Source organism: Bos taurus, chromosome 27, assembly GCF_002263795.3.
Source record: "Bos taurus isolate L1 Dominette 01449 registration number 42190680 breed Hereford chromosome 27, ARS-UCD2.0, whole genome shotgun sequence".
NCBI lineage: Eukaryota > Metazoa > Chordata > Mammalia > Artiodactyla > Bovidae > Bos > Bos taurus.
Genome location: NC_037354.1, coordinates 16,511,980 through 16,539,136, shown reverse-complemented (window position 1 = coordinate 16,539,136; position 27,157 = coordinate 16,511,980). Strand labels below are relative to the sequence as shown.

General features: G+C 44.7%; 1 protein-coding gene across 7 annotated transcripts in view; it reads left to right on the top strand.

The window, feature by feature from the left end:
* Nucleotides 1-27,157, top strand: part of FAT1 (FAT atypical cadherin 1) — a 125,930-nt gene that overhangs the window by 6,977 nt on the left and 91,796 nt on the right. For all 7 annotated transcript variants that reach the window (XR_815911.4, XM_010820249.4, XM_059882182.1 and 4 more), the window contains 1 exon segment: nucleotides 9,358-12,640. Coding sequence is in view for 6 of the 7 variants with exons in the window: in XM_010820249.4 (XP_010818551.2) it covers nucleotides 9,376-12,640 (3,265 nt within the window). In the remaining variant the exon portion in view is untranslated.

Sequence of the window (27,157 nt, the reverse complement as noted above, 5' to 3'; positions counted from 1 at the left end):
GGATCTGGGATTGGGTGGGTTTTAGGCTAGGGTGAAGTCTGCAGGAAGAGGGAATCCAGGCGGGAATGGTTCAGAGAGAGGACATAGATGCAAAGCAAGTTGTAGAAATCTTAGCTGTGAACTTGATTTGTGGTTTGATGAATGGCGAGAAAAAAAGACCAAAGCATACCAGTTCTGGGTTGATAGTGCCACCCATCACCTCCATTTTTACTGAAAAAAAGTATAAAGATGGCTTAAAAGGATTTAGTACGCACCCAGAAATAAACAAGACTTGCCCATTCATTTTTCAGTGTTGAGAATGAAAGCTTTTACAATTACTGTCTGTGGCTATTATAATTTATTAGAAAAATGCAGGGTTTTTCCTGTTTTGAATGTCATCTGGAAGCTGTGAATTGGTTATAGCTGAGTAACAAACAGGCTTTGTAAGACAGACAGTACTCTTTATTGACTCCTGTTAAGTGATTTTAGAGATCATTAAACATTTATTTAATATACAATATCTTCAAAAAGCTAGAATCGTTTACATTCCTTATTGTCTTTTGACAACTTCATGACAGTTCTTTTTGAAAACAGTTATCTTCCTCACTATTGAGACATCTCTAGAAGATGCTTTTAAATTGTGACCCTATTCAAATAGAACAGAAAGCTCTAAATTGCAGTAATGAGTTCTAGTGACATTCTCACTGAGGTAGATAGAAGATAGGAGTATAATGAGGGAAAACACAAAATTCTTGAATATTTCTGTGTAATTTTATTATTGTATGTGGGATGGAGAGTCTGATCCTGCTTTCCTCTTAGAGGGCTGGAATGGCTAATGGTGTGCATAAGAGTTGTGACTTTGAATAATAAATACGCAACATTTAATAGAATGTATGAATTGCATCGTGTTGGGTCCCACCTAGCCCTTGTGAATCTTCACTCAGAAGATTCAGATCTAAATACTAGATCTGCATACTTGATCTAAAACTTAGGCAGTATGTTCTCAGCATGGGGCTGTGGTCTGTTGTGTGAAGCCTGTGTGATCACAGGAATTGACTGAAACACTTTACATGGAAGTCTTGCTGATGAAGAAACATGAACGTGTTAATACCTGACTTCTACCAGTAAAATGATCTTTATTATATATGGATTTTCAGAAATCTGTGCTAAAGATACTTAAGCTTTCGACCTGAGGCCCTTTTCCTTAAAGGCTGAACTAGATAAACATTCGTTGTTTTCACTTTGGAAAATGTACAGAAGAAATCCTGGATTACTGTGTGTTCAAATAGTGTGATCACCTAAATATAAAAAGTGTAGCCTTTGGCTAAAATGGTTTTTGGAGTTTAATTTTCATAAGCATGAGCGCTGGGTAATGTACTTTTTAGATGAAATGGTATTGGTATCTTTCTAAGATTTTTTGTATGTGTGTGTGTGTGTGTGCGTGCGCTTTCCAGCTTTGCTGTTTGTTTTACCTAGAGTAGTAGCCACAGTTTCTTTGATCATGGCATTTTAAGGTGAAACCTGAGTTCACAGTTCTTGGTTAAATTACAGTTAATCTCTTGGGCTTCCCTGATGTCTCAGTGGTAGAGAATCTGTCTGCCAATGCAGGAGACACAGGAGACACGAGTTCCATTCTTTCTAAGTCAGGAAGATCCTCTGGAGAAGAATACGTCTGAAGTGGAATAATACTGGATCCTCCGCTCCAGTATTCTTGCCTGGAAGATCCCATGGATAGAGGAGCCTGGCAGGCTATAGTCCATGGGTTGCAACGAGTCAGACACAACTTAGTGACCAAGCAACAACAATATAAGACTATCTCTTAGAAAGTGGATTTTTTTTTTTCTTTCTGATGAAAAGCCTTTCATTTAATAGTTTATTATGATTACAGTGGCATTCTATTAGCCAAGTTTGCAGAGTGAATTCAGGATTTTAAGAGGTCTCTGTTATGAACATGGCCAAAAAAGTTGATTCCAGCTGTGGTGTGTTCCCTGAGAACTGTGGTGGGTGAGTTGTGAAGGGCGGGAGGTGATGGGAATCCAGCTGTGAGGGAACCGTGGGGGGCTGCAGAGGCTGCAGGGGCCGCTGGTCACAGAGATGCTGTGGGGAAAAACCGCTGCAGTGGTTTGACATCTTGAGCCTTCTCCTCGTGCCGTGGGGGTGTCCAGGGCACCGGTGGTGTAGGGATCCGCAGGGCACCAGCCAGTATAGATGGGTCATTTCCAAGTCCTCATGTTAGGATTCAGATGTTCAGAGAGATCTGTTAACTTACCGATGGCATTGTCAACCACTCTTTGTTGCTTCTGCCCCAGTGGCTGGTTCCTCTCGTCTTCTGTCTCCTACATCTTGGAGGACAGCAGGGCTCTGTCCTTGGTTTTCCTTTCTTGTCTGTCGGTGTCCTCTTCGCGGGTGAGCTCATTTAGTTTTCTGCTTTTAAATATATTAATAGCATCTTCCACATTCTGACCACTGTCAGGCTTCTGTCTGCAGGGGTGGGCCTCTCCTGCATGTCTAACTGCCGACTGGAAATCAATTACTTGGATAACAGTTGGCATTTTTGTCCTAACGTGTCCAAAGCTGAACCCCCGATTGTGCTCCCTAACATCTGCTCCTCCCTCAGCTCAGGCTTCCCTCTCTCAGAACCTGAAGCCCACTTCCAGCTCAGCACACAATCTCCAGGATCTTCTTGGATGTCTCCCCCTTTCTCTTCTCCCACCTCTACCCTGAAATGCATCCAGAATGTCTCCCTCCTCCCTACCCCCTCCATGACCACATTTGGGGCAGAGACACCAGGGTCTCTAACCTGTACAGTGTCTACTGCAGTGTCTTCTAACTGGTCTCCCTCCAGCTTTTACCCTGGCCACCCTCCCTTCTTTTGTCCACCCTCATACTTGAGCAGCCCTTTCACTTTGAGTTCAGTTCAGTTGCTCAGTCATGTCTGACTCTTTGCAACCTCGTGGACTGCAGCACACCAGGCCTCCCTGCCCATCACCAACTCTCAGAGTTTACTCACTCATGTCCATTGAGTCGGTGATGCCATCCAATTATCTCATCCTCTGTCATCCCCTTCTCTTCCCGCCTTCAGTCTTTCCCAGCATCAGGGTCTTTTCCAGCGAGTTAGTTGGCATCAGGTGGCCAAAATATTGGCATTTCAGCTTCAGCATCAGTCCTTCCAATGAATATTCAGGACTGATTTCCTTTAGGATTGACTGATTGGATCTCCTTGCAGTCCAAGGGATTCTCAAGAGTCTTTTCTAACACCACAGTTCGAAAGCATCAATTCTTTGGCACTCAGCTTTCTTAATAGTCCAACTCTCATATCCATACATGACTACTGGAAAAACCATAGCTTTGACTAGACAGACTTTTGTTGGCAAAGTCATGTCTCTACTTTTTAATATGCTGTCTAGGTTGGTCATAACCTTTCACTTGAGATTCCAGCATGTCACTCGCCTGTTTTAAGTTTGCTTGTAGTATTAATAGCATCCAAAGTCCTACAAATCACCCTTTATCCATGAAGCCACACTGATCAGAAGAAATGATAAAGACATAATTCGCAGAGGATAGCAGATATCCCTTGCAGAAGAACTCCAAATGATTTATGTAGCAGAACTCTTCTCCTGCTGACTGGTGGACTGCCTAGTGACTTCCTTCCAAAGGGTACAGTAGGGAAAGCGGAGCGAGTCTCCCACTGCAGAGAAAGCAGACAAGCCCTGCATCAGCCCGGTGACCAGGGTCAGCATCAGCACCGAGGCGATGTGATGAACATGGCACTTCACCCCCCCACGCCCCCCTGCTCAACCTCCCCTCAATGCATAGCCCCAGTCTAATCATGCGAAAAACATCCGGCGAATTCCAGTCCAGGGACAGTCTACAAAATACCTGACCAGTACGTCTCAGAACTGTCAAGGTCATGAAAAACAAGGCAAATCAGAGAAACTGTTACAGTCCAGAGGAGTCTGAGACGATATGGTGACTGAATATAACGTGGCTGTCTTGGCTGGGATCCTGGCACAGACAAAGGGCATTGGGACTAGACAGTGACTGCTGCTGCTAAGTCGCTTCAGTCGTGTCCGACTCTGTGCGACCCCGTAGACGGCAGCCCACCAGGCTCCCCCATCCCTGGGATTCTCCAGGCAAGAACACTGGAGTGGGTTGCCATTTCCTTCTCCAATGCATGAAAGTGAAAAGTGAAAGAGAAGTTGCTCAGACATGTCTGACTCTTAGCGACCCCATGGACTGCAGCATACCAGACTCCTCCGTCCATGGGATTTTCCAGGCAGGAATACTGGAGTGGGGTGCCATTGCCTTCTCCGAGACAGTGACTAACTGTGTTAATATTAGTTCATTAGTTGTGACAAGTGTACCATCATCAGGTGAGATGTTATCAGTGGGGAAACTGTCTTTGTAATTTTTCTGACAATCTAAAGGTATTGTAAAATGTCGGGCATACTTAAAGAAGGGATCTGCTTTGCTACTCTCCCCTCACCCACTGTGCCAAGCCACCGCCGTCTGTCTCTTTGTGGTTTCTCTAACTAGCACTTCTCTCCCGGACATGACTTTGAGCTCCAGGGGCCATTTGGCACTGTCTGCAGACATCTCTTTTGCTGGGGCTGCAGGGAGGAAAGGCTGTAGGCTTTTAGTTGGGTGGAGAGCAGGCTTAATACCAAAGGATGCCTGGGGCAGCTCTCTGTCCCACAGCCTCTCTTCCCCAGTCAAGAATTATCTGCCCCGAACGTCAATACGGCTGAGGTTGAGAAACTGGCATCATTTTTGTCTTTTCCTTCCATGTTTCTGACTACCGTCTCTATTTGCTTCTACTTTATTTTTCTCCTTAACACTCATCATCAGCCTCTGACAGATTCTTTGTTTCCATGTTTGTTTGACTCTCACCAGGAACTGTACCTTCCGTGAGGAGTTGATAGTTTGGTTCACTTATGTATCAGCTGCTGCTGCTGCTGCTAAGTCGCTTCAGTCGTGTCCGACTCTATGCGATCCCATAGACGGCAGCCCACCAGGCTCCCCCGTCCCTGGGATTCTCCAGGCAAGAACACTGGAGTGGGTTGCCATTTCCTTCTCCAGTGCATGAAAGTGGAAAGTGAAAGTGAAGTCGTTCAGTCGTGTCCAACTCTTTAGCGACCCCATGGACTGCAGCCCACCAGGCTCCTCCGTCCATGGGATTTTCCAGGCAAGAGTGCTGGAGTGGGGTGCCAGTGCCTTCTCCTATGTATCAGCAGCATGTAGAATGATTCCCGACGTGGTCGTCCAGCACAGTGGTACGTGCATGCTTGGTACTATCTGACTCTTTGCAACCCCATGACCTGAGCCCACTGGGCTCCTCTGTCCATGAGATTTTTCAGGCAAGAATACTGCAATGAGCTGCTATTTCCTACTCCAGGGGATCAAACCCGAGTCTCCTGTGTCTCCTGCATTGGCAGGCAGATTCTTTATCTGCTGAGCCGTCGGGGAAAATGGGTATGGTAGGTGTTCATTAAAAAGGTGTTGAATGAATCAAATAACAAAAGAAAAGTGAATTCACGATAATGTGTGTATGTGAGTGTGTGTATGTATGTATGTGTGTATATATATATATATATATATATATATGTATGTATGCTAAAAATTCACATAGTAAAGTGAAGGTGTAAACATCCCCCCAGCTGCCTATTCTCTAGAAGTTACTGCTGTTAACAGTTTAATTCTTATCCGTTCAGAATTTCTCAATCATTTTTAAGCACATCCATGAACTATGCACGTATTTATCTCCCCTTCCTTTTTGCAAATGTAAATGGGATGGGTTTAGTTTTCCCTGTTACTATATCTAGACTTCTTTACATGTCAGTGTATAGAGTACTGTCTTACTCTTTTTGATGACTCCATAATATTTTATTTGTAGAATTAAGCAAAAGTATTTTGCAGTAGAATCCTGGATTGAGATTTTGTTGTAAAGTGGATACTGTTGATAGTAACATTGTGTTCTAAAATAAAGGTGCTTGTGCAAACATCATCTTTTTAATGGTTTTTTAAAGCATTTTCTTTACATCTTATCCCTGGTTTGTAAATGCCTCAGAATCAGGATCTTTGCCTTTTAAAATAATTCTATGAGTTGTTGAATTCCATGTACCTAGCACAGTCTGGGCTTCCCTGGTAGCTCAGCTGGTAAAGAATCTGCCTGCAATGTAGGAGATGCTGGTTTGATTCCTGGGTCGGGAAGATCCCCTGGAGGAGGGATCGGCCACCCATTCCAGTATTCATGGACTTCCCTCGTGGCTCAGATGGTGAAGAATCGACCTGCAGTGTGGGAGTCCTGGGTTTGATTCCTGGTTGGGAAGATCCCCTGGAGGAGGGCATGGCAGCCCACTCCAGTATTCTTGCCTAGAGAATCCCATGGACAGAGGAGCCTGGCGGGCTGCAGTCCATGGGGTCACAGAGTCGGACACGACTGAGCGACCAAGTGCAGCACAGTAGTCTGTCTGCTTTCGGGTTCTCGATACCTGTAGGTTGAATTCAGTCATCAATCAAAGTTGTCACTTGTTTTGATAAAATCACCAGATTGTTGCATCCTCCTCAAATTTCCCTTGAGTATTAGATCTGTGGACCAAATTAAGAGAGTTTGGGGAAAAGATTGTCTTATTTTGTTTAAATATCAGTTGTTCTAGAGGCCAAAAATCTGTCTGCTTTCCTGACTTGATCTGGTGAGAAGACGCGGTCACTAAAGAACAAGTTAGGCTGCCCGACTTCAACGTGATTCAGTATCAGTTAAGTGTCTAATTGCTTTCAGCATATCAGCTTTTTCCTTTTTTTTCCCTAATGAAATGACTCATGGGGCAAAGTTGGCAGTCGCTGAGTTAAGCTCTGAATTTAAGTTGTCATGCTAATTCCCTGGCTGTTTGGCCAGCCCTCCAGCCTGCTGTTTCTCTCAGCTCAGGGAGCAGTCCCATTTCCCAGGTGTTCATTGGAGAGGTCCTTTTCAGGGCCACAGTCCTGTCCTCTTGTGAAGCTGCCTTGATTTACCAAGTGAATGATGTCGGCCCCTAGGGAAACAGTTGGTCTGAAGGTAGTTGTCCTGCTTCCCAGCCAGGCCCCAGCCCAGTGGTCTTGGCTGCCTTGCTGCTGGTTCAGGGCACCCCTTTCTCAAATGTGCTCTTTCCTCCTGCTTCACCCTTGGGCCCTCTGCAGTGCCTGCTACCTTGCTGATCCGGCCCCTCTACATGTGTTTGCATGTGTTTGTGTTTTGTGTTCAGGGGACAGGTTTTTCAGAGCCCTGAAGACAGTGGGTCCTCTGAGTACTGGTTGTGGGCAGCAGTCATGACACCCCAGTGCTGACGCCAAGATCCGCGTCTCTGGTTGAGAGAGGGCAGGTTCTGTTGGACAGCAAGCTAGTGGTCTTCTCTTTCTGAACAGACTTTTTTTGGCTCAGTTTGTTGGTTCAGAAATGACCTTAGTATTAAACTTGATGATATAATTATTTTAATACCTTCAAATAGTTATATAGTGCCAAATGAGATGCTAAACCCTTGTATTATGTAGGGAGTGAACTTAATCATTCTTATAAAGAAATATAATTTCAGGATAAAGTTTGAAATGAGATTGTAAGCTGTCATTATGGGAGGTTATATAGAACCACCATTGACAGTTTTTTTGGTTGTTCTGATTTAGTTGTCCGAAGCTTCTCATGCTCAGGATACTGTAATAGTGTTAAGTTCATGAGGTTTTGAGCACTTAATTTACTCTATACAAGGAAATGTAGGCTTCCCTGGTGGCTCAGATGGTAAAGAATCTGCCTGCAATGCAGGAGACTTGGGTTCAATCCCTGGGTCAAGAAGATCCCCTAGAGAAAGTGAAGTCACTCAGTCGTGTCCGACCCTCAGCAACTCCATGGACTGCAGCCTTCGTCCATGGGATTTTCCAGGCAAGAGTACTGGAGTGGGGTGCCATTGCCTTCTCCCCTAGAGAAGGGAATGACAACCCACTCCAGTATTCTTGCCTGGGAAATCCCATGGACGGAGGAGCCTGGTGGGCTACAGTACATGGAGTCACAGAGTCAGACATAATTGAGCAACTAACCCTTTCACTTTCACTTCATGTAAGTTAATGTAAACAAAGACTTCTCACATAGCGTAGTGGTAAAGAATTCTGCCTGCGAGTGCAGGAGACACAGAGACGTATGGGTGGGGAAGATCCCTTGGGGAAGGAAATCGCAACCCATTCCAGTATCCTTGCCTGGGAAATCCCATGGACAGAGAAGCTTGGTGGGCCCCAGTCCGCGGGGTCACGAGTTGGACACGCCTGAGCATGCACACACCTGTACCAAATGGAAAGAGTCTTCACTGTGTACCTTTTTCAGTTCAGTTCAGTCGCTCAGTCGTGTCTGACTCTTTGTGACCCCATGGACTGCAGCACGCCAGGCCTCCTGTCCATCACCAGCTCTAGGAGTTTACTCAGACTCATGTCCATTGAGTCGGTGATGCCATCCAACCTTCTCATCCTCTGTCGTGCCCTTCTCCTCCCACTTTCAATCTTTCCCAGCATCAGGGTCTTTTCAAATGAGTCAGTTCTTCGCGTCAGGTGGCTAAAGTCATGGAGTTTCAGCTTCAGCATCAGTCCTTCCAATGAACACCCAGGACTGATCTCCTTTAGGATGGATTGGTTGGATCTCCTTGCAGTCCAAGGGGCCCTCAAGAGTCTGCTCCAACACCACAGTTCAAAAGTATCAATTCTTCAGTGCTCAGCTTTCTTTATACTCCAACTCTCACATTCATACATGACTACTGGAAAAACCATAGATTTGACTAAACAGACCTTTGTGTACCTTTTTAGCAGTCATAGTTGCCTTCTGGAGAAGGAAACGGCAACCCACTCCAGTATTCTTGCCTGGAGAATCCTGTGGACAGAGGAGCCTGGTGGGCTGCCATCTGTGGGGTCGCACAGAGTCGGACATGACTGAAGCGACTTAGCATGCATGCATTGGAGAAGGAAATGGCAACCCACTCCAGTATTCTTGCCTGGAGAATCCCAGGGATGGAGGAGCCTGTTGGGCTGCTGTCTGTGGGATTGTACAGAGTTGGACACGACTGAAGTGACTTAGCAGCAGCAGCAGCATACTTACCTTCAAGATTGAAGTGCAGGAATAAATTTTGTTGTTACAGCTGGCAGATGGTCATTAAGATCGTTGGAGTCAATAAACTGAAAATTGTTCTTGACCTTAGTAATTCTAGAAATATTAGCAGTGTTGATACTTCTATTGGACAACCATTGCACTTACTCATATTCTGTGTAGATGGCGAATGCTGTATTAAAATGTGAGGTCTGAAACAAGAAAAGATGTACACTTTTTGTTCATTTCCCTGAAGTAATGTTTCTTATTTGCTTGGCTCGTAGGTGCCTGACAGTTAAGCGATGGGGAGGCACTTGGCCTCGCTTCTGCTTCTGCTGCGCCTCCTCCAGCATTTCAGAGATGGTGATGGAAGCGGAACGCTGGAAGAGATGCCCCTGCAGTTCACACATTTCCAGTACAATGTCACAGTGCATGAAAACTCGGCAGCGAAAACCTACGTGGGGCATCCCGTAAAGATGGGTATTTACATGACAAATCCACTGTGGGAGTTAAGGTACAAAATCATCTCAGGAGACAACGAAAACCTATTCAAAGCCGAAGAGTACGTTCTTGGAGACTTTTGCTTTCTGAGAATAAGGACCAAAGGAGGAAATACAGCTATTCTCAACAGAGAAGTGAAAGACCACTACACGTTGATTGTCAAAGCAGTGGAAAAAAATACTAACGCTGAAGCACGAACACAGGTCAGAGTGCAAGTGCTGGATACAAATGACCTGAGACCCCTCTTCTCCCCCACCTCGTACAGCGTGTCTCTACCTGAAAACACAGCCATAAGGACCAGTATCGCAAGAGTCAGTGCCACGGATGCAGACATAGGCACCAATGGAGAATTTTACTACAGTTTCAAAGACCGAACAGACATGTTTGCCATCCACCCCACCAGTGGCACCATTGTTTTAACGGGCAGACTTGACTACACAGAGACCAGTGTCTACGAGATGGAGATTCTCGCCGTGGACCGCGGCATGAAGTTGTACGGTAGCAGCGGCATCAGCAGCATGGCCAAGCTCACGGTTCACGTAGAGCAGGCCAACGCGTGTGCCCCCGTGATAACAGCCGTGACCTCGTCACCGTCCGAACTGGACAGGGACCCCACGTACGCCATCGTGACCGTGGACGACTGCGATCAGGGTGCCAATGGGGAGGTCGCTTCTTTAAGCATCGTGGCGGGAGACCTCCTTCAGCAGTTCAGAACAGTGAGGTCCTCTCCAGGGAGCAGAGAATACAAGCTCAAAGCCACTGGCGCCATCGACTGGGACAGTCATCCTTTCGGCTACAACCTGACGCTCCAGGCGAAAGACAAAGGAACTCCTCCCCAGTTCTCTTCTGTGAAAGTGATCCATGTGATTTCGCCACGGTTCAAAGCGGGGCCGGTCAGGTTCGAGAAGGAGGTTTACAGAGCAGAAATCAGCGAATTCGCTCCTCCCCACACACCTGTGGTCATGGTAAAAGCCACGCCTAGCTACCCTCATTTGAAGTATGTTTTTAAAAGCACACCTGGAAAAGCTAAATTCAGTCTGAATCACAACACTGGTCTCATTTCCATCTTAGAACCCCTGAAAAGACAGCAGGCATCCCATTTTGAACTCGAAGTCACAACCAGTGACAGAAAAGCCTCGACCAGAGTCTTGGTTAAAGTCTTGAGTGCCAACAGTCACCCTCCGGAATTTACTCAGACAGCCTACAAAGCATCTTTTGATGAGAACGTGCCCATTGGTACTACGGTCATGAGTGTGAGCGCTGTAGACCCTGATGAGGGTGAGAACGGGTACGTGACTTACAGCATTGCAAACTTAAATCACGTGCCGTTCGTCATTAACCATTTCACAGGCGCCGTGAGTACTTCAGAAAACTTGGACTATGAGCTGATGCCACGGGTTTACACTCTGAGGATTCGCGCATCAGACTGGGGCTCGCCCTACCGCCGGGAGATTGAGATCCTTGCCACCCTTACTCTCAATAATTTGAATGACAACACACCCCTATTTGAGAAGATAAATTGTGAAGGAACGATTCCCAGGGATCTGGGCGTCGGGGAGCAGATAACTACCGTCTCTGCTATCGATGCAGATGAACTTCAGTTGGTGCGATACCAGATCGAGGCTGGAAATGAACTGGACTTGTTCAGCTTGAACCCCAACTCCGGGGTACTGTCATTAAAGCAGTCGCTGATGGATGGCTTAGGGGCCAAGGTGTCATTTCACAGCCTGAGAATCACGGCTACAGATGGAGAGAATTTTGCCACCCCGTTATACATCAACATGACCGTGGCTGCCCTTCGCAAGCCGGTCAGCCTGCAGTGTGAGGAGACGGGCGTGGCCAAAATGCTGGCGGAGAAACTCCTGCAGGCGAACAAGCTGCACAGCCAGGGAGAGGTCGAGGACGTCTTCTTTGACTCCCACTCTGTCAACGCTCACGCGCCCCAGTTCAGAAGTACTCTTCCAGCTGGGATCCAGGTCAAGGAAAACCAGCCTGTGGGTTCCAGCCTGCTTGTCATGAATGCTACTGATCTCGACACTGGCTTCAACGGGAAGCTGGTCTACGCCGTTTCCGGAGGAAATGAAGATAGCTGCTTCATTATGGACATGGAAACGGGGATGCTCAAAATCCTGTCTCCCCTTGACCGTGAGACGACAGACAGGTACACCCTGAACATCACAGTGTCTGACCTGGGACTGCCACAGAGGGCGGCGTGGCATCTGCTGGAGATCCGAGTCCTGGACGCCAATGATAATCCACCTGAATTTTTACAGGAGAGCTACTTTGTTGAAGTGAGCGAAGACAAAGAGATAAACAGTGAAATCATCCAGGTGGAAGCCACAGACAAAGACCTGGGGCCAAACGGACACGTGAGGTACTCTATTCTCACCGACACAGACAAGTTCTCAATCGACAGCGTGACTGGAGTGGTTAAAATCCTGAACCCCTTGGACCGTGAGGAGCAGCAGGTGCATTACTTAAAGGTTGAAGCCAGGGATCAAGCCAGGGAAGAACCCCAGCTGCTCTCTACGGTGATTCTCAAAGTGTCCTTAGACGATGTGAATGACAACCCGCCCAAGTTTATTCCCCCTAATTACCGCGTGAAAGTTCGAGAGGACCTTCCAGAAGGGACCATAATCATGTGGTTAGAGGCCCACGACCCTGATTTGGGTCAGTCTAGTCAAGTGAGGTACAGTCTCCTGGACCACGGAGAAGGAAACTTTGATGTGGATAAGCTCAGCGGAGCCGTGAGGATCATACAGCAGTTGGACTTTGAGAAGAAGCAGGTATATAACCTCACGGTGAGGGCCAAAGACAAAGGGAAGCCCATTTCTCTGTCTTCCACTTGCTACGTTGAAGTGGAGGTCATCGACGTGAATGAGAACCTCCATCCGCCCGTGTTTCCCAGCTTCGTGGAAAAGGGTGCGGTGAAAGAAAACGCCCCTCTTGGTTCTTCAGTCATGAAGGTGTCCGCTCGTGATGAGGACATGGGAAGAGATGGGGAGATCCACTACTCCATTCGGGATGGTTCTGGTGTTGGTGTTTTCAGAATAGATGAAGAAACAGGTGAGTGTGTTCTCTTTACGCTGGCTTGCTCTTCCCTCTCATTTCTTTCTAAAGTAAATGTCCCCCGTGTTGACTCTTTCACAGTTCCCCTTTGGCCCCTAGGGCGCAGTGCACATCCATGCTTTTTGTCCTGTTGCCTGTGTCTTTGTGTAGTATGGAACCAGAGGAACCTGAATTGAAACCATGACCCCTGATCCTGACCTCCAGGTTTGTTCTCTATCTTATCAAAAGCTTCATTGTGATTTTTCTGTAACTCTTGAGAGGCCCTTCCGAAGTTTCTCCAGCTGGTGCAGGTGCAGACATAGGCGACCACTCCGCTGCCTGGCGTGCTATTCAGATGTTGGTGCACACCCGCAAGTAAGGGAGCCTACAGAGAGAGGACCGTGTACGCTCTCTAGGTTTCATTTGAACGGCAGATGGAGGCTGTAGAAGGTGGAGTTGGAGGGACCTGGCTTTGAATCGTGGCTCTCTCAGCTGTTAATTTGATGGTCTTGGACAAATTGATTATCCTCTTAAAATTGACTTCCTCCACCTATAAGATGGGGGCACCCCAATTTACTGAAAGATTTTTGTGGGGATAAAGTGAAATAACGTGTTATCGTCTGTTGTTTAATGTCTTTTGGAAGTGGTAACAATGCTCCGTTATACATCCTTCCTCCTGGAACGAGGACCTAAAAACAGAACATCCAGGACAGCCGTTTATGCTAGAGTATATATGTATTATTTTGCATTTTGTACATACCTTTAATTTAACTGCTTTTCATGGATTTTATAGTTATATGTCAGTCTCCCCTGCTGGCGTGTGAACCGTGTTATTACTTTGCTGGGGCAGCCATAACAGAGGTCTGCCACAGACACAGTGCTTAAACAACAGAAATTTATTTTTCACATGTGGAGGCTGCAAATCAAAGATCAACGTGTTGGCAGAGTACGTTTCTCCCGAGCCCTCTCTCCTTGGCTTGTAGTTGACCATCGTCCGCTGTGACATCACATGATCCTCTCTGTTAACGTCTGTGTCCTCATCTCTTTGTATGAGGGACCGCCCCCTCATTTTAACTTCTTTTTAACTCGTTTATCTCATTTGGGGCCCTGTCTCTAAGGACAGTCATGTTTTGAGGGACTGGGGATTTTGGACTTGGACACATGAATCTCGGGAGACACAGTTCATAACAAAACTACCTTTAAGGACAGGCTTTTAGCGCATATATTTTCTGTCCTCAGCACCCACCAGATATTGCCTGATAGAAGCTGCTTATTACATGGTAAAAGATTGAATGAGTAAATTAAAGATTATTTTTGTTTTGAATGTCCTGCCTTCTGAAACTGCTAGGGAAAATAGAAGGAAACTGGGGTAACCCCAGCAGTCATCAGCCACAGATGGAGTTCGGTTTGTTTATTAATCTCACTGCTATTTCCTTTACGAATATGTCCATTCTAAAAGGCATATTTTTTTCTTATTGTTTTAAATCTTCAAGTTTTTATTCAGTAATGCCACAAATAAGTTCTTCACTCAGTACCCACCCCAGTGTGCAGTTCCATGTCTAATAGGTGTACAGCAAGTGAAAAATTTAATTATTGTCCTAGAAATAAGTGATTTCAGAGGGTACACAATTTTTAACATGTTTTTGTTTATTCAGAGGATTCTTTCTCTAGTGAATTACATACCTCTAGTGTGTGGTATAGATCTGCAGACTCATCATCTGCCACTCATCCAAAAGATCTGTAATGGTTAATTCAAGAGAAAATAGCGTTGCCAGCAGCAGTTAGTAATCACCCACCTGAAGAGTGGAATGGATCTTTTCCCTTATCATACTCTCTGATATGAATTAGTTTTCAGGTACAATGGCAACATAGAAAAATACCCAGAATTTAGTAACTGAAGCTGAAAGTATGAAGTGTTTTATGAATTTCATAAGGACAATTTTTCCTACTTATTTTTTTCTTTTCCAAGGTGGGCTTTGAACACCTTGAAAGAGAACTGTCATAGTTGAAAGATAGAAAATAGAAACAAAATCTTAATTTACATTTCCTTTATGTCTTAAATTATGTGAGCACTGTCTTTTGGGTTTTTTTCTTTCAAGTTCAGAAGAGTATTTCTATTGTTGCTTTTTAAAGACCTATTTAGAAACTAGCATTTTTGGTCTATAAATTGAAGAGACTGGAATAGTCTTACTATTGGGGGTGGGCGGATAGGGGAGAGGGTGTGCAGCCAACCAGCTGAACAGGGCAGCGTTCTGAAATAATTTTAGTCGTTTTCAAGCTGAATGGCAGGGCTAGACTTCAAGGGTGGTAATTTAGTGAGAGGCCGGGCATGGGTTGGGATTATGGGCATCGGGTTAGGAAAGTGTATGATCAACTGTTATGCATTGGTACAAAGATTGAGATTTAAAGGTGAGAGAAAAATTGGAAATTTCTAGGTCATCTCTTCTATAGTCCTTCCGTTATAGAGGAAAATACAGCAGATTTAGGTTTATATGCTTTTGAAGTTGCATAAAGGTGATATAATAGTTTTTATACATTGCTCTGGTATACGTTGCAAGATATTTTCTTTTTGTCAGTAGGATTATCAGCCCAAGCATTTACAGAGATCCCCAGCAAGACATCTGATATCATGGTGTCGAATTCCTTCATGAAAAGTCAATATGTTTGTGCGATAGAAATACTAAATTAGATATGCCACTTTTCTGTTTGGGTTTTGCCTCACTGATTTTGAAGGCAGGTTGGGAGTGTGGGGAGGTGCCTGGCAGATGAGGAAAAGTAGGGGCAGTTCTGAAACACCAGTGGGTACCCCCTCAGACAAGGCAGGCAAACTCCAGCATGAGTTGGGGTTGGCCTGGCCCAGGTGGAGTCATTAGCATCTTTCTAGAAGGTCAGTATGGGCTTCCTGGTGACTAAAGAATCTTCCTGCAATGCAGGAGACCCAGGTTCAGTCCCTGACTTGGGATGATCCCCTGGAGAAGGAAATGACAACCCACTCCAGTATTCTTGCCTGGAGAATCCTACGGACCGAGGAGTCTGGTGGGCTTCAGTCCATGGGTTCCTGAAGAATCAGACAAAGAGAACTTAAGTCTCTGCTGCTTGCCCACTTCTGCTGAGCTCTCACCTTCTCCTCTAGTGATGCCTTTCATACAGGGCTGATGGCCGTGGGCCTGTTCAGAGCTGCTATGACTGTGAAGACCATGAACCTGCCTGCCTCATTGTCGCTTTGCTTCTTGCCTTTGACTTAACTTTAAACTAGATCATTGGCTGAATATAATAAAACCGAGTTTTTGTGGTGTTTTACCTATTTCAGCATTGTTACATAGGGATATCATTTGTATGCTTCTCATAGAACAGAGGACATATTCAGCTGTCTGAATTTAGTTCTTACTATTTTTAAGATCCTCCCTTTTCCCTTAAAAAAAACAAAACAAAACAAAAAAACGCTGCTTAAACTTGAAATATCCCCTGACAATTTTTTTTTTTTTTTGGAAATGGAAATTCTATGGACTACCGAAAATATGTATTTGAGTGAACAGCCCTGTCAGCTCTGGGTGTTATGCATATTTTGCTAATTGGCTTTGCAGGGAGGTAACACATACTTGCAGTGTAGGGGTGACAGTCATTTGACTCATCAGTTAATCTCTCACTGTGTCATATGCTTTTTCCTGGAGAGGCTTCTGGGTGTTAGTGAACCATTCTGACAAATCCAAGCCCGCATGATTGAGGTTTGGAAGGGTTGAGTGTTGGGTGAAACATTATTTGGAAAGCCTGCCGTTAGAGATCAATCTCCAGTACTCTATAAAGAGTTTCCCCTTTTTGTCTCCTTAAAATCTGCAGTGAGGATTGTAAAGCAGGTTTAACAGAAATGTTACAGGAGTAGGTATCTTGGAAATGTGTAATTTCACATTTCGGTTTTTATTTGCCCGACTTTATACTTCTTAGCATTCACCCCATTCTCACTTCCAGGACATTGCTGGTTGCTTTGTCGGAAGCTTCCGAGTTGAGCAGAGTAGAATCTTAGGGCTTCCTCCTGGAGATTTGTGGAATTAATTCAGCTTAGTATTCTTGGCTGGTGAGGACCAAACCAACTTAATTATTACTTGAGCGCCAATAAAACGTTGCAGGTCTTTGCTCATTTTTAAAATAGGGTATAATTTTTAAAACTAGCGAAAGGCTTGGCCAAAAGGTTTACTTTTAAAATTGTTAACGGGACCTCATATCGAAGCAGGGTTTAGTTGAGCCCTGCTCCACCCGTGTCTGTATCGTAATGAACGCCTTCTGTGTGTGATTTCCCTACTGTCTGGAGTGCCTCAGTTGGGCTCTTACTGTAATGCAACCCGGTAAGAGTGTTTTCCCTTTCTGACTCGACGTATTTCGGGAGACCGTGTTTTTCACTAAGATAAAAGCAAATTTTTGAACTTCTTAGGGCTGTATTACTCTTAGAACACCAATTGTGGTTTCAGGATTGAAATTTACATTCCAGTGAAAAGACTTGGAATGAATTAACATGGAAGTAACAGCTGTTGCAACGGGATAAATCATCGTTCATGAATGACTGGAGGGAGAGTAAGGACTACGTCTTTCTTGAGAGAACCCGGCTACAGTGTCATTCCGGGGGAGTGTTACTGCACCATTCCTAGGTCTGGAGACTGTCTTAGGGGACGAAGGAGCAATGAGTTAGCCTGGTGGAAACAGAAGGGAATTCCAGTCCAGTCTCACCTTATTGTTGACTTCAGTGAGGAGGGAGAATGCCTCTGGGGATTCAGTCTGGTTTGGCAGAGCTCTTGAGTGTTTTCATTATGATTTTAATTATTCGCTCAAGTTTAAAAAAGACCTTTTCCCAACTTAAAAGTAGGATATTCTGCATACAGCCAGGGACCCATGATTTTTCCTACGGCCACTTCTCTCGGGACAGATAGTAGCCTGTAGGAAGGCTATTAATGGGCTCAAGCTGGAGGACTGAAAAGCCTGTAAGAGTGGCTGAGGGCCGGGGGGTTCCTAGAAGTGTGATCTCCTGGGGTGGGACCAGTTACCCTGCTTGGAGCTGGGTCTAGAATTCCTGGCAGCAGGAACTAAAATAGGGACTGGTGGGAGGCCGCAAGGGAGTGAAGAAATGTGCTGGTGAAAGGGATTTTGTGTCGCCATCTCCTCCCTCGAGTGGCCACAGCTGCTTTCTGTCCTGTTCTTTATTCTCCTCCCCAGAAAGTTGAGGAGAAAGGAAACTGGTTTCATGGCCCCAGTGAGACCGAAAAAGGGGCTTTGGCAGGAAGCATGTTATGATCATGTATGTGCCGTTGCTCTGGTCGGGAGTAAAGAATCTGTGACTCTGAGTCAGAGGATGGAGGGCATGGTAGTCCTTTCTGCTGGGGCGGGGATCCTCTGGGGAGCCAGGAGGGTTTTAAGGTGAAAACAGGATCTCATTAGAAATCCAAAGGGAACTCTGTTTTGGTTTGTGGGTTTTTTTTTTTCACTTAAAAAAAAATTAAATTTATTTATTTTTAATTGAAGGATAATTGCTTTACAGTATTGTGTTGGTTTCTGCCGTACATCAGCCTGAATCAGCCATAGGCACACATGTGTCCCATCCCTCTTAACATCCCTCCCACCTCCCTCCCCATCCTACCCCTCTAGGTTGTTACGGAGCCCCGGGTTGAGTTCCCTGAGTCATACAGTAAATTCCCATTGGCTTTGTATTTTACATACTGTAATGTGTGTTTCCATGCTAGGAAACAGGGCTCAACTTTCCTTTGCTGCTGCCGCCAAGCCGCTTCAGTCACATCCGACTCTGTGCGACCCCATAGACGGCAGCCCACCAGGCTCCCCCGTCCCTGGGATTCTCCAGGCAAGAACACTGGAGTGGGTTGCCATTTCCTTCTCCAATGCATGAAAGTGAAAACTTTGCTTTAGTTATTTGTGTATTTAACAAGTTGATGCTTTAGGCGCCGAGGGACGGTGCTTGGAGGAGGGGGCGGGATATAACACCCTGTGCCCTGTGGTTCCGCGTGGTCTCGTGTTGTTGAGCAGCACGTGGTGAAGGTGTGCAGTGCACTGATCCAGGCCTGCGTGGCGTGTGAGGGTCAGAACCGGGAGGGGACGGGCTGGAACCACTTGGGGTGCTCTCCGGCCTCAAGCCTTTGGTGATAATGACAGTAGTGACGTGGACGTCGTGGTAATAATGAGCCACAGATACTGAGTGTCACGGCCAGTGCTGTCCTAAGCCCTCTATGTATGTTAACGTGTTTAATCCTCACAACTAAGACTCACAACTGCAACTCACAGTTGACTCACACCTGTGACTTCCCTGGTGGCTTGGCCGGTAAAAGCATCTGCCTACAATGCAGGAGACCCAGGTTCCATCCCTGGGTTGGGAAGATCCCCTGGAGAAGGAAATGGCAACCCACTCCAGTATTCTTGCCTGGAGAATCCCATGGACGGAGGAGCCTGATAGGCTGCAGTCCATGGGGTCACAAAGAGTCAGACAGGAGTTCACTTTCACTTTCACAACTACCAGATAGTTACTCTTATCCCTATGTTACCTATGAGGAAACGTTCAGAAGTTAAACAACTTGCCTAAAACCACTTGGGACTTCCCGGGTGACTCATTAGTAGAGCGTCTGCCTGTGATACAGGAGACACAGGTTCAATCCCTGGGTCAGGAAGATACCCTGGAGAAGGAAATGGCAATCCACTCCAGTATTCTTGCCTGGAGAAGCCCATGGACGGAGGAGCCTAGTGATCTATAGTCCATGGGGTCGCAGAGTTGGATGCCACTGAATAGGCAAAACCACTTGAGTGCTAAGTGGCAGAACTAGGGAGTTGTGTGCACGGGAACCCTGCACTGAACTGCCGTCACTCAAGAGTGGTCTTGCCACGCTGTTTGTGGTCAGTCGTGTCCAACTCTTTGCAACCCCCATGGACTGTAGCCCACCAGCCTCCTCTGTCCATGGCATTCTCCGGAGGAAGCCCATATAAAAACCACCAGTTGAGTAGGAGTCTGGCCTGAATGGGGGTGGGCTGGGCTGTTCACTTCAGTCCTAAATTTGAGGCTTGGTCTTGAAAGGAATATTGACTCAGAGACTCTCCTTCCTTCATTTTTATTCCCAGAATGATGTGTGGCTCTTTGGCACATTTAGTAGAACAGAGTTTTAGTGTTACGAAGTGGTGGCATTTAAACACTTTAGATTATTGCTCTGAAGTGTTTAGTATCTGGTGCCGAATATAGACGGTAGTGAGCTCTGCCGTCTGGTGGCGGGGGACAGGTATCTCACCTGTGTTTGCAGTTGTGACACTCTGACCTTCCCATGAATAAAAATGCCATCTGCCTGCCTGCCTGAACTCTGTTGGACGTTAATCGAAGCCTCTTGTCCTGGAAACATTGTTTTAGCTGGCTGTTAGGGTCCTGGCTAACCTTTAAAACCAGTTTAACCCGCACAGCGGCGGGAGCTGGCTTAGCCCACGCTTCCTCTTTGAATGGATTTCCTTGTGTCCTTGTTGTCTTACCTTGTCCTCCTCGGTGCCCTGGCCTCAGGTGCTGTCCTCGCCACCGTGACGAGTGTGGCTCGACGCCCTAATGAGCCTGTTCTCCCCCGCAGCCCTCCTGGCAGGGAACCACCTTTATGTTCTGAACGTGTTGAAGACCTGAGTGTTCATACTTTGAGTGGCCTGTGTGTGTAAAGATTTAATACCCCATTCACATCCAGGCTGTTCTTTCCATGTTGCCTGCCTTGCCCAGTTCTGAAAATTGAGTAGATCTTGAAACTCGAGTTGTTTCCTCATGTTGGATTTTTTTTTTTTCTTAACCATTTCGTTGCTGTTGTTTTGACTTTGTGGATTATTTGCATTCACAAGCCTGGGTTTGTCAAGTTGTTAATTATCTATTTGTATTTTGTGTGCTGCTTTGCTTCGCAGCTGCCTTCATAGCATTTAGTTTTTTAAAAAACCAAGCGTATTGGTGTACAGAGTGCGTGCTCACCGTACGGGACGCAGTGCCACGAAGCACAGCCTTTCATGTCTTTGTTACTGAGGATAAATGGGCTTGGAAAGATTGTTATTCAAGGGCACATGCGGAACTTGTTGAGTTGGCAGTTATCCAGTTTAACAGCAGTGATAAAAGTGGAGGAAACTATTCACATATATACTTCAAGGGCCAGTCTTATCAATTAACTTGCCTTGGGAATTGAAGTATGCCCTCTCGGAATGTCTGCTATCGTATTTAACCTGTTTCATTGCTAGGCCTCTGTGTAGCTGAGTAAACGGATCCGTTGAAAGAGATTCTTTAGAGGTGTCTTATTTATTTTATACTGGAGAAAGTCTACCAAATGTGGTCTTTTTAATTTTAGCCTAGTTGATTTTTGCTTTTCTTTCTTTCTTTCATTTTTGATAAAGTTACCCAGCTGTTTCTGTGATGTAAGACTTTCTACTTTGAGCCAGTTTAGCCATATTGTACTCTTATTTCCTTCATCTTTATCACCATTGACATGTAATTGAAGTTAATATTCATTGAGTGCTTTACCTGGTGGCCCACATAGTAAAGAATCTGCCTGCAATGCAGGAGACCTGGGTTCGATCCCTGGGTCGGAAAGATCCCCCGGAGAGGGGCATGGGAACCCACTCCAGTATTCTCGCCTGGAGAATCCCATGGACAGAGGAGCCTGGTGGGCTCCAGGCCATGCGATCGCAAAGAGTCCAACATGACTGAGCTTAGATCTAACTTAACCCCACTGTGTACTAGCCCTATTTTAAGCTCTTTATTTTATTGTCTCATTTAGTTCAGTCGCTCAGTCATGTCCGACTCTTTGCGACTTCATGGACTGCAGCATGCTAAGCCTCCCTGTCCATCACCAACTCCCAGAGTCTACCCAAACTCATGTCCATTGAGTTGGTGATGCCATCCAACTGTCTCATCCTCTGTCGTCCCCTTCTCCTCCTGCCCTCAATCTTTCCCAGCATCAGGGTCTTTACAAATGAGTCAGCTCTTCACATCAGGTGGCCAAAGTTTTGGAGTTTCAGCTTCAACATCAGTCCTTCCAATGAACACTCAGGACTGATCTCCTTTCAGATGGACTGGTTGGATCTCCTTGCAGTCCAAGGGACTCTCAAGAGTTTTCTCCAGCACCACAGTTCAGAAGCATCAATTCTTCAGCACTCAGCTTTCTTTATACTCCAGCTCTCACATCTATACATGACTACTGGAAAAACCATAGCCTTGACTAGACGGACCTTTGTTGGCAAAGTATAATGTCTCTGCTTTTTAATATGCTGTCTAGGTTGGTCATAACGTTCCTTCTGAGGAGTAAGCATCTTTTAATTTCATGGCTGCAGTCACCATCTGCAGTGATTTTGGAGCCCCCCAAAATAAAGTCAGCCACTGTTTCCACTGTTTCCCCATCTATTCGCCATGAAGTGATAGGGCCAGATGCCATGATCTTACTTTTCTGAATGTTGAGCTTTAAGCCAACTTCTTCAGTCTCGTCTTTCACTTTCATCAAGGGGCTCTTTAGTTCTTCTTCACTTTCTGCCATAAGGGTGGTATCATCTGCATATCTGAGGTTATTGATATTTCTCCCAATAGTCTTGATTCCAGCTTGTGCTTCATCCAGCCCAGCATTTCTCACGATGTACTCTGCATAGAAGTTAAATAAGCGGGGTGACAATATACAGCCTTGACGTACTCCTTATTGTCTCATTAGATCATCATCATAATTCATGAGTAGAAATAGATGGGAATGTACTCTGTTCATCGAATTTTGAAGTATTTATATGCACGTATTTCTTTAAACTAAGTAGTGTCATAGAAATTGATGTGGTTTAAGGTGTGACACAGGGCTTCCCAGGTGACTCTATGGTAAAGAATCTACCTGCCACTGCAGGATTAGGGCTGATCCCTGGGTCAGGAAGATCCCCTGGAGAAGGAAGTGGCAACCCACTCCAGTACTCTTGTCTGGGAAATCCCGTGAACAGAGAGGAGCCTGGCAGGCTATATAGTCCGTGGGTTTAAAGAGTCGGATGTGACTTACCGATTAAACAATCACAAAGGTGTGATACATTGAGGGTATTCTGGGTAATACAGAGATGGTTCTTGACCAGGGGCTTCCATCTCTCGAGGAATTCCTCCTGAAAACCTTTCGAGTCCCTATTACACAAAGTCCAGGCTCTCCAGCGTAGCCAGTGATGCCCTAGTGAACTCGCCTCTCTCCTCCTGTGTCCTTTGCCTGTGCTCCCTCATCACTACCGCTCATCCTGTGCTGCGGCCACGTGGGGCCCCTCCCTTCCCCGCTCCGGCTCACCTCTCTGCGCCCCACCCTTCCTGTCTCCCTGCCTTCTGGTAATAACGCTGACTGATCTCCTGATCGGCTCTTATTTTCTGACTCTGCTTCATAAATCTTTCTTGACAAGCTTTCTCCTTCATATAGAGCTGATTCTTTTCTTGCATGTGGCTTTTTTTCCCCCACATTATTGTGAGTTTCACTCTAGTGTAATTGTTTATTTACAGTTCTTTTCTTCTCAGTTGTCATCTCCTTGTGAGGGTGGATGCTAAACTTTTTATACTGGGTTCATGTCATAGGCACTCAGGAAATATTTCTTAGGTTGGCCTAATAAGCCACTGTTGCCTCTCCTGAGAAGCGTTTCCTGAGACCAGGTCGTTAGTCTGATTGTCTTTATTCCTCTTTCTGTACGTATCTGACTCAGGGTTTTTTGTTTTTTGCTCTTATTCGTGTGTGTGTCCCAGAACTCAAGGACAGAGCACGGTCTTACTCATTTTCCTGCTGCTTTTAATCACAGAGGCTGACGCAGCGCGCATAGCCTTTGTTCTGCAAACAGACTGATTGTACCAGATAATAATGGTGTTCGTGAAAATGGTGTAAGACATTTCTTCTCCTACCCGCCTGGATACGTGAGCCCAGATCTTCAAAACAGGCTTGTTTTCAGAACCACAAAAACTTTTCAGAACCTGTTGAAAGCTGTGTATTCTCTATTCAGAGATTCAGCAGTTTTCTTACCAAACCAGGGACTCATGAATGGCTAACTGTATTCAAGACCCTCAGTGTCCTTGGGCCCTGGGTCTAAGTCCCTCTGTCCTAGAGGTTCCAGGATGACCAGTCCTCAAAAGTTCTCATGAGGGAGGACCAGAGATGGGAGGAGCAGCGATCACAATGGTGACAGTGGAGAATACAGCATTTGTATAATGCTCCACAGCCCGCAAGTGTCTTACGTACAGTATATGGCACTTAGTCTAATATGTGCGTCTGCGGTGGGTTTTATTTCTGCTTTATAAATGAAGGAGGTAAACCTTTACAATGGACAAATGGAAATCACTTCTTTGTGTGTTTGTGCACGTGCGTAAAATGATTCAAGAGAATCTGTTATCCAAGTCTGTTTCCAAGTGAAGTAATAACCTGTGGTTTGTTGCAAACCTGTTATCTTCGGATATTCCTGTCTCCCCATTAAGATTGATTAGACAAACGATTGTAGTAAAATGATAGGCAATATGTCCATCTTTAAATAAGCAACCCTCTGGACTAGGATTTGATATTTAGTATTGGCAGCTTATTCTTGCCTGGAAAATTCCATGGACAGAGGAGCCTGGCAGGCCGCAGCTGATGGGGTCTCAAAGAGTTGGACACGACTGAGCACACACACACATGCAGACGTGTGCGCACACACACATATATACACAACAGCCAGCTTCCCGTGGAAATCCTGCATAGCCCAAATTACAAGTATGCCTTTATTTATCAAAGTAAAACAGGGTGAGAGAATGTGGACTTCCAATAATTGAATTTAACTCTCTTGACAGACTGGATTTTTATTTAAATGGCCTTAAAAAATCAGAGCATTGGGGATTTAATAAACTATTTTAGTTTTGTAAGTAGTCTTTTATTAAAAAAAAAATTTGGTGAATAATGCCTGTTTTTAAGGCGACTGTTTGTTGTAAAAGGAGCATTGAATAATTTCACAGTGAAAGATGAAATAAATGTTTGTGTGGGAACATTTTCTGATCGATGTATGGGGATTCTCCAGACAAGAGTACTGGAGTGGGTTGCCATGCCCTCCTCCAGTGAATCTTCCCAACCCAGGGATCAAACCCAGGTCTCCCACATAGCAGGCAGATTCTTTACTGTCTGAGCCACCAGGGAAGCCCTGAGATTTATACGTAATGAGATTCCTATCACTTCCAGTAAATATGTTTTTTCAGTTTTTGTTAACAGTGATTTTGAAATCATTTATGAAGTAATATGTTTTCTTTATCACAAATTGAAAGCATTTTGTTAGTTGGAAACAGCTTTTTGGAAAGAAAGCTGTTTTGGAAAACTTTTAATTTGAATTAACTTATAAAGTATTTTAAAGCAGTTCAACCATAAATTCTTGGTTAAAAGATTCTCTGAGATCCATTTGCTTTTAGCTTTTTTTTTTTTTTAATCTTGGTCACACCTTGCAAGACTAGTTCCTTGACCAGGGCAGTGAAAGCACCGAATCCTAACCACTAGACCACCAGGGAACTCCTTGCTTTTGGCTTTTCATTAACAGTTTTACTTGCCTGTTTAGACTTAAAACTACGTGACTTCAAGCTATCTCAGACATCTTCATTTATCTTGTCACAGTGCTTGGCACACAGTTACTCATCAGTAAATACTTGTTTGGTGATGGTCGTCTTTTGATAAGGCCAGTAAATGTTTGTTCCATGATGTTGTTCTTCTTTGATCTGTTCCTCAGCTGAAGGTGTTTACATTTTTAAATGAAAAAAAAAAGATGAGTTTGCCGTGTAAAAAACAAGTTAGTTCACTGTTTGAGACATGTGAATGGAAATCCATTGCTTTTAAAGGATAGAACTAAAACAGTTTAAGGACTCTTTCCTAAGAGAGTGATGACTTCATGGAGAAGATGAAAACTGATTAGAAAAGAATGAACATGAATAGTATCCATGTTTGGTTTTAATTAGCTCAATGTTGTTGGTTTTAGAAAGAAAAGCAAACGCATCTACAGAATATAAGGTTTAAAGCCCCTGAGTTTTCAAATAATGTGTTTTACATAAACTGTATGTTAGAACTATTCTAGCATATTTTTAGGAGAAGGCAATGGCACCCCACTCCAGTACTCTTGCCTGGAAAATCCTATGGATGGAAAGCCTGGTAGGCTGCAGTCCATGGGGTCGCTAAGAGTCGGACATGACTGAGCGACTTCACTTTCACTTTTCCCTTTCATGCATTGGAGAAGGAAATGGCCACCCACTCCAGTGTTCTTACCTGGAGAATCCCAGGGAGGGGGAGCCTGGTGGGCTGCCTGTCTATGGGGTTGCACAGAGTCGGACACGACTGAAGCGACTTAGCAGCAGCAGCAGCAGCAGCATATTTTTAAGAAAACCTACTTTTGTCACTTCACTTACCACAATAGTAGCTAATGAGGACAGGGACTTTGTGTTGTTCTTGCTGTTATTACTGGTGTCTAGAAGCGTGCCTGGCATGTAGTAGGTACACAGTGGCACTTGGCATATGAGAACAATTTGCACTTGAAATAGATTATTACCAAATAATAAAAGGAGACACATATGCTAAGTAACTATGATTGGGAAGGACCTTTTAAATTTGTTCTACCTGGAATATTGAGAGAAAATTCTAATTGGGATAGAAAGGTGTCATATGTGCTATAGTTAAAACTGATCTTCCACTTAGAATACTGCTTTTTCCATATCTCTGAAATAATTTAAAGCAAAAGAATTAGGTTTACAGCCACAGCAAAATTTCAGTAGTGGTACCAATTCCTTTTGTTATAGTTTGCCTTCTCCAGAAGCAACTTCATTTGTCAGATTGAGTTACCAACACCTAGAATTAGAAATCCTTGCTTTTGTGGCTTCCTAGGTGAGGACACCTGCTTTAGGGATTGTTGTTTTCTTGGGCTGTAGCATAGCCCGTGTAATTCTCTGGGTTGAAAAATATTTCTTGTTTTAAGTATTGAGATGAATATCCATTTCTATTGTCTGTTATTTGGCAAAAATTTGAACACTTGAAAGACTTTTAGATTGATAGAGCCTTTTTTTTATTTGTGAGTATCATTATTGATGAATTTCTTAAAGCTTGAAAGAAGTAATTACTTCTAGAGTGTTTTTGAAACTGTCAGCTTTCTGCAGTAGATTGAGCATATATACACTGGCCTCTTAAAAAGCCATTTGTTGCCGGTTGTAAATCTCTTGGTTATTTCTGTTAAAGGGATGCTGTTTACTTATAGCAAAACTTTTTTTTAAAGCATAGTAAAATTAAGGAGAAATTCAATGCCCTGACTCTAAAGAGAGTAATATATGCAAAAACCAAAAAATATTCTCATTTAAGTGACTGCATCTAGGTGAAAAAAGTTTGTTAACTAACATTTGCTCTTTGTCTGCTTTTCTTGCTTATTTAGGCATCTGATTCCACACCTTTCATCTCTATGAATAGATGGTTAGCAGTGTCCAATTCAGTTAACATTTCCCCCCTCCTCCCTCTAACATATAAGTAACTCCTTAGGATGATTCAAGGAAGAGCAGAAAACCTTTATGGAAGT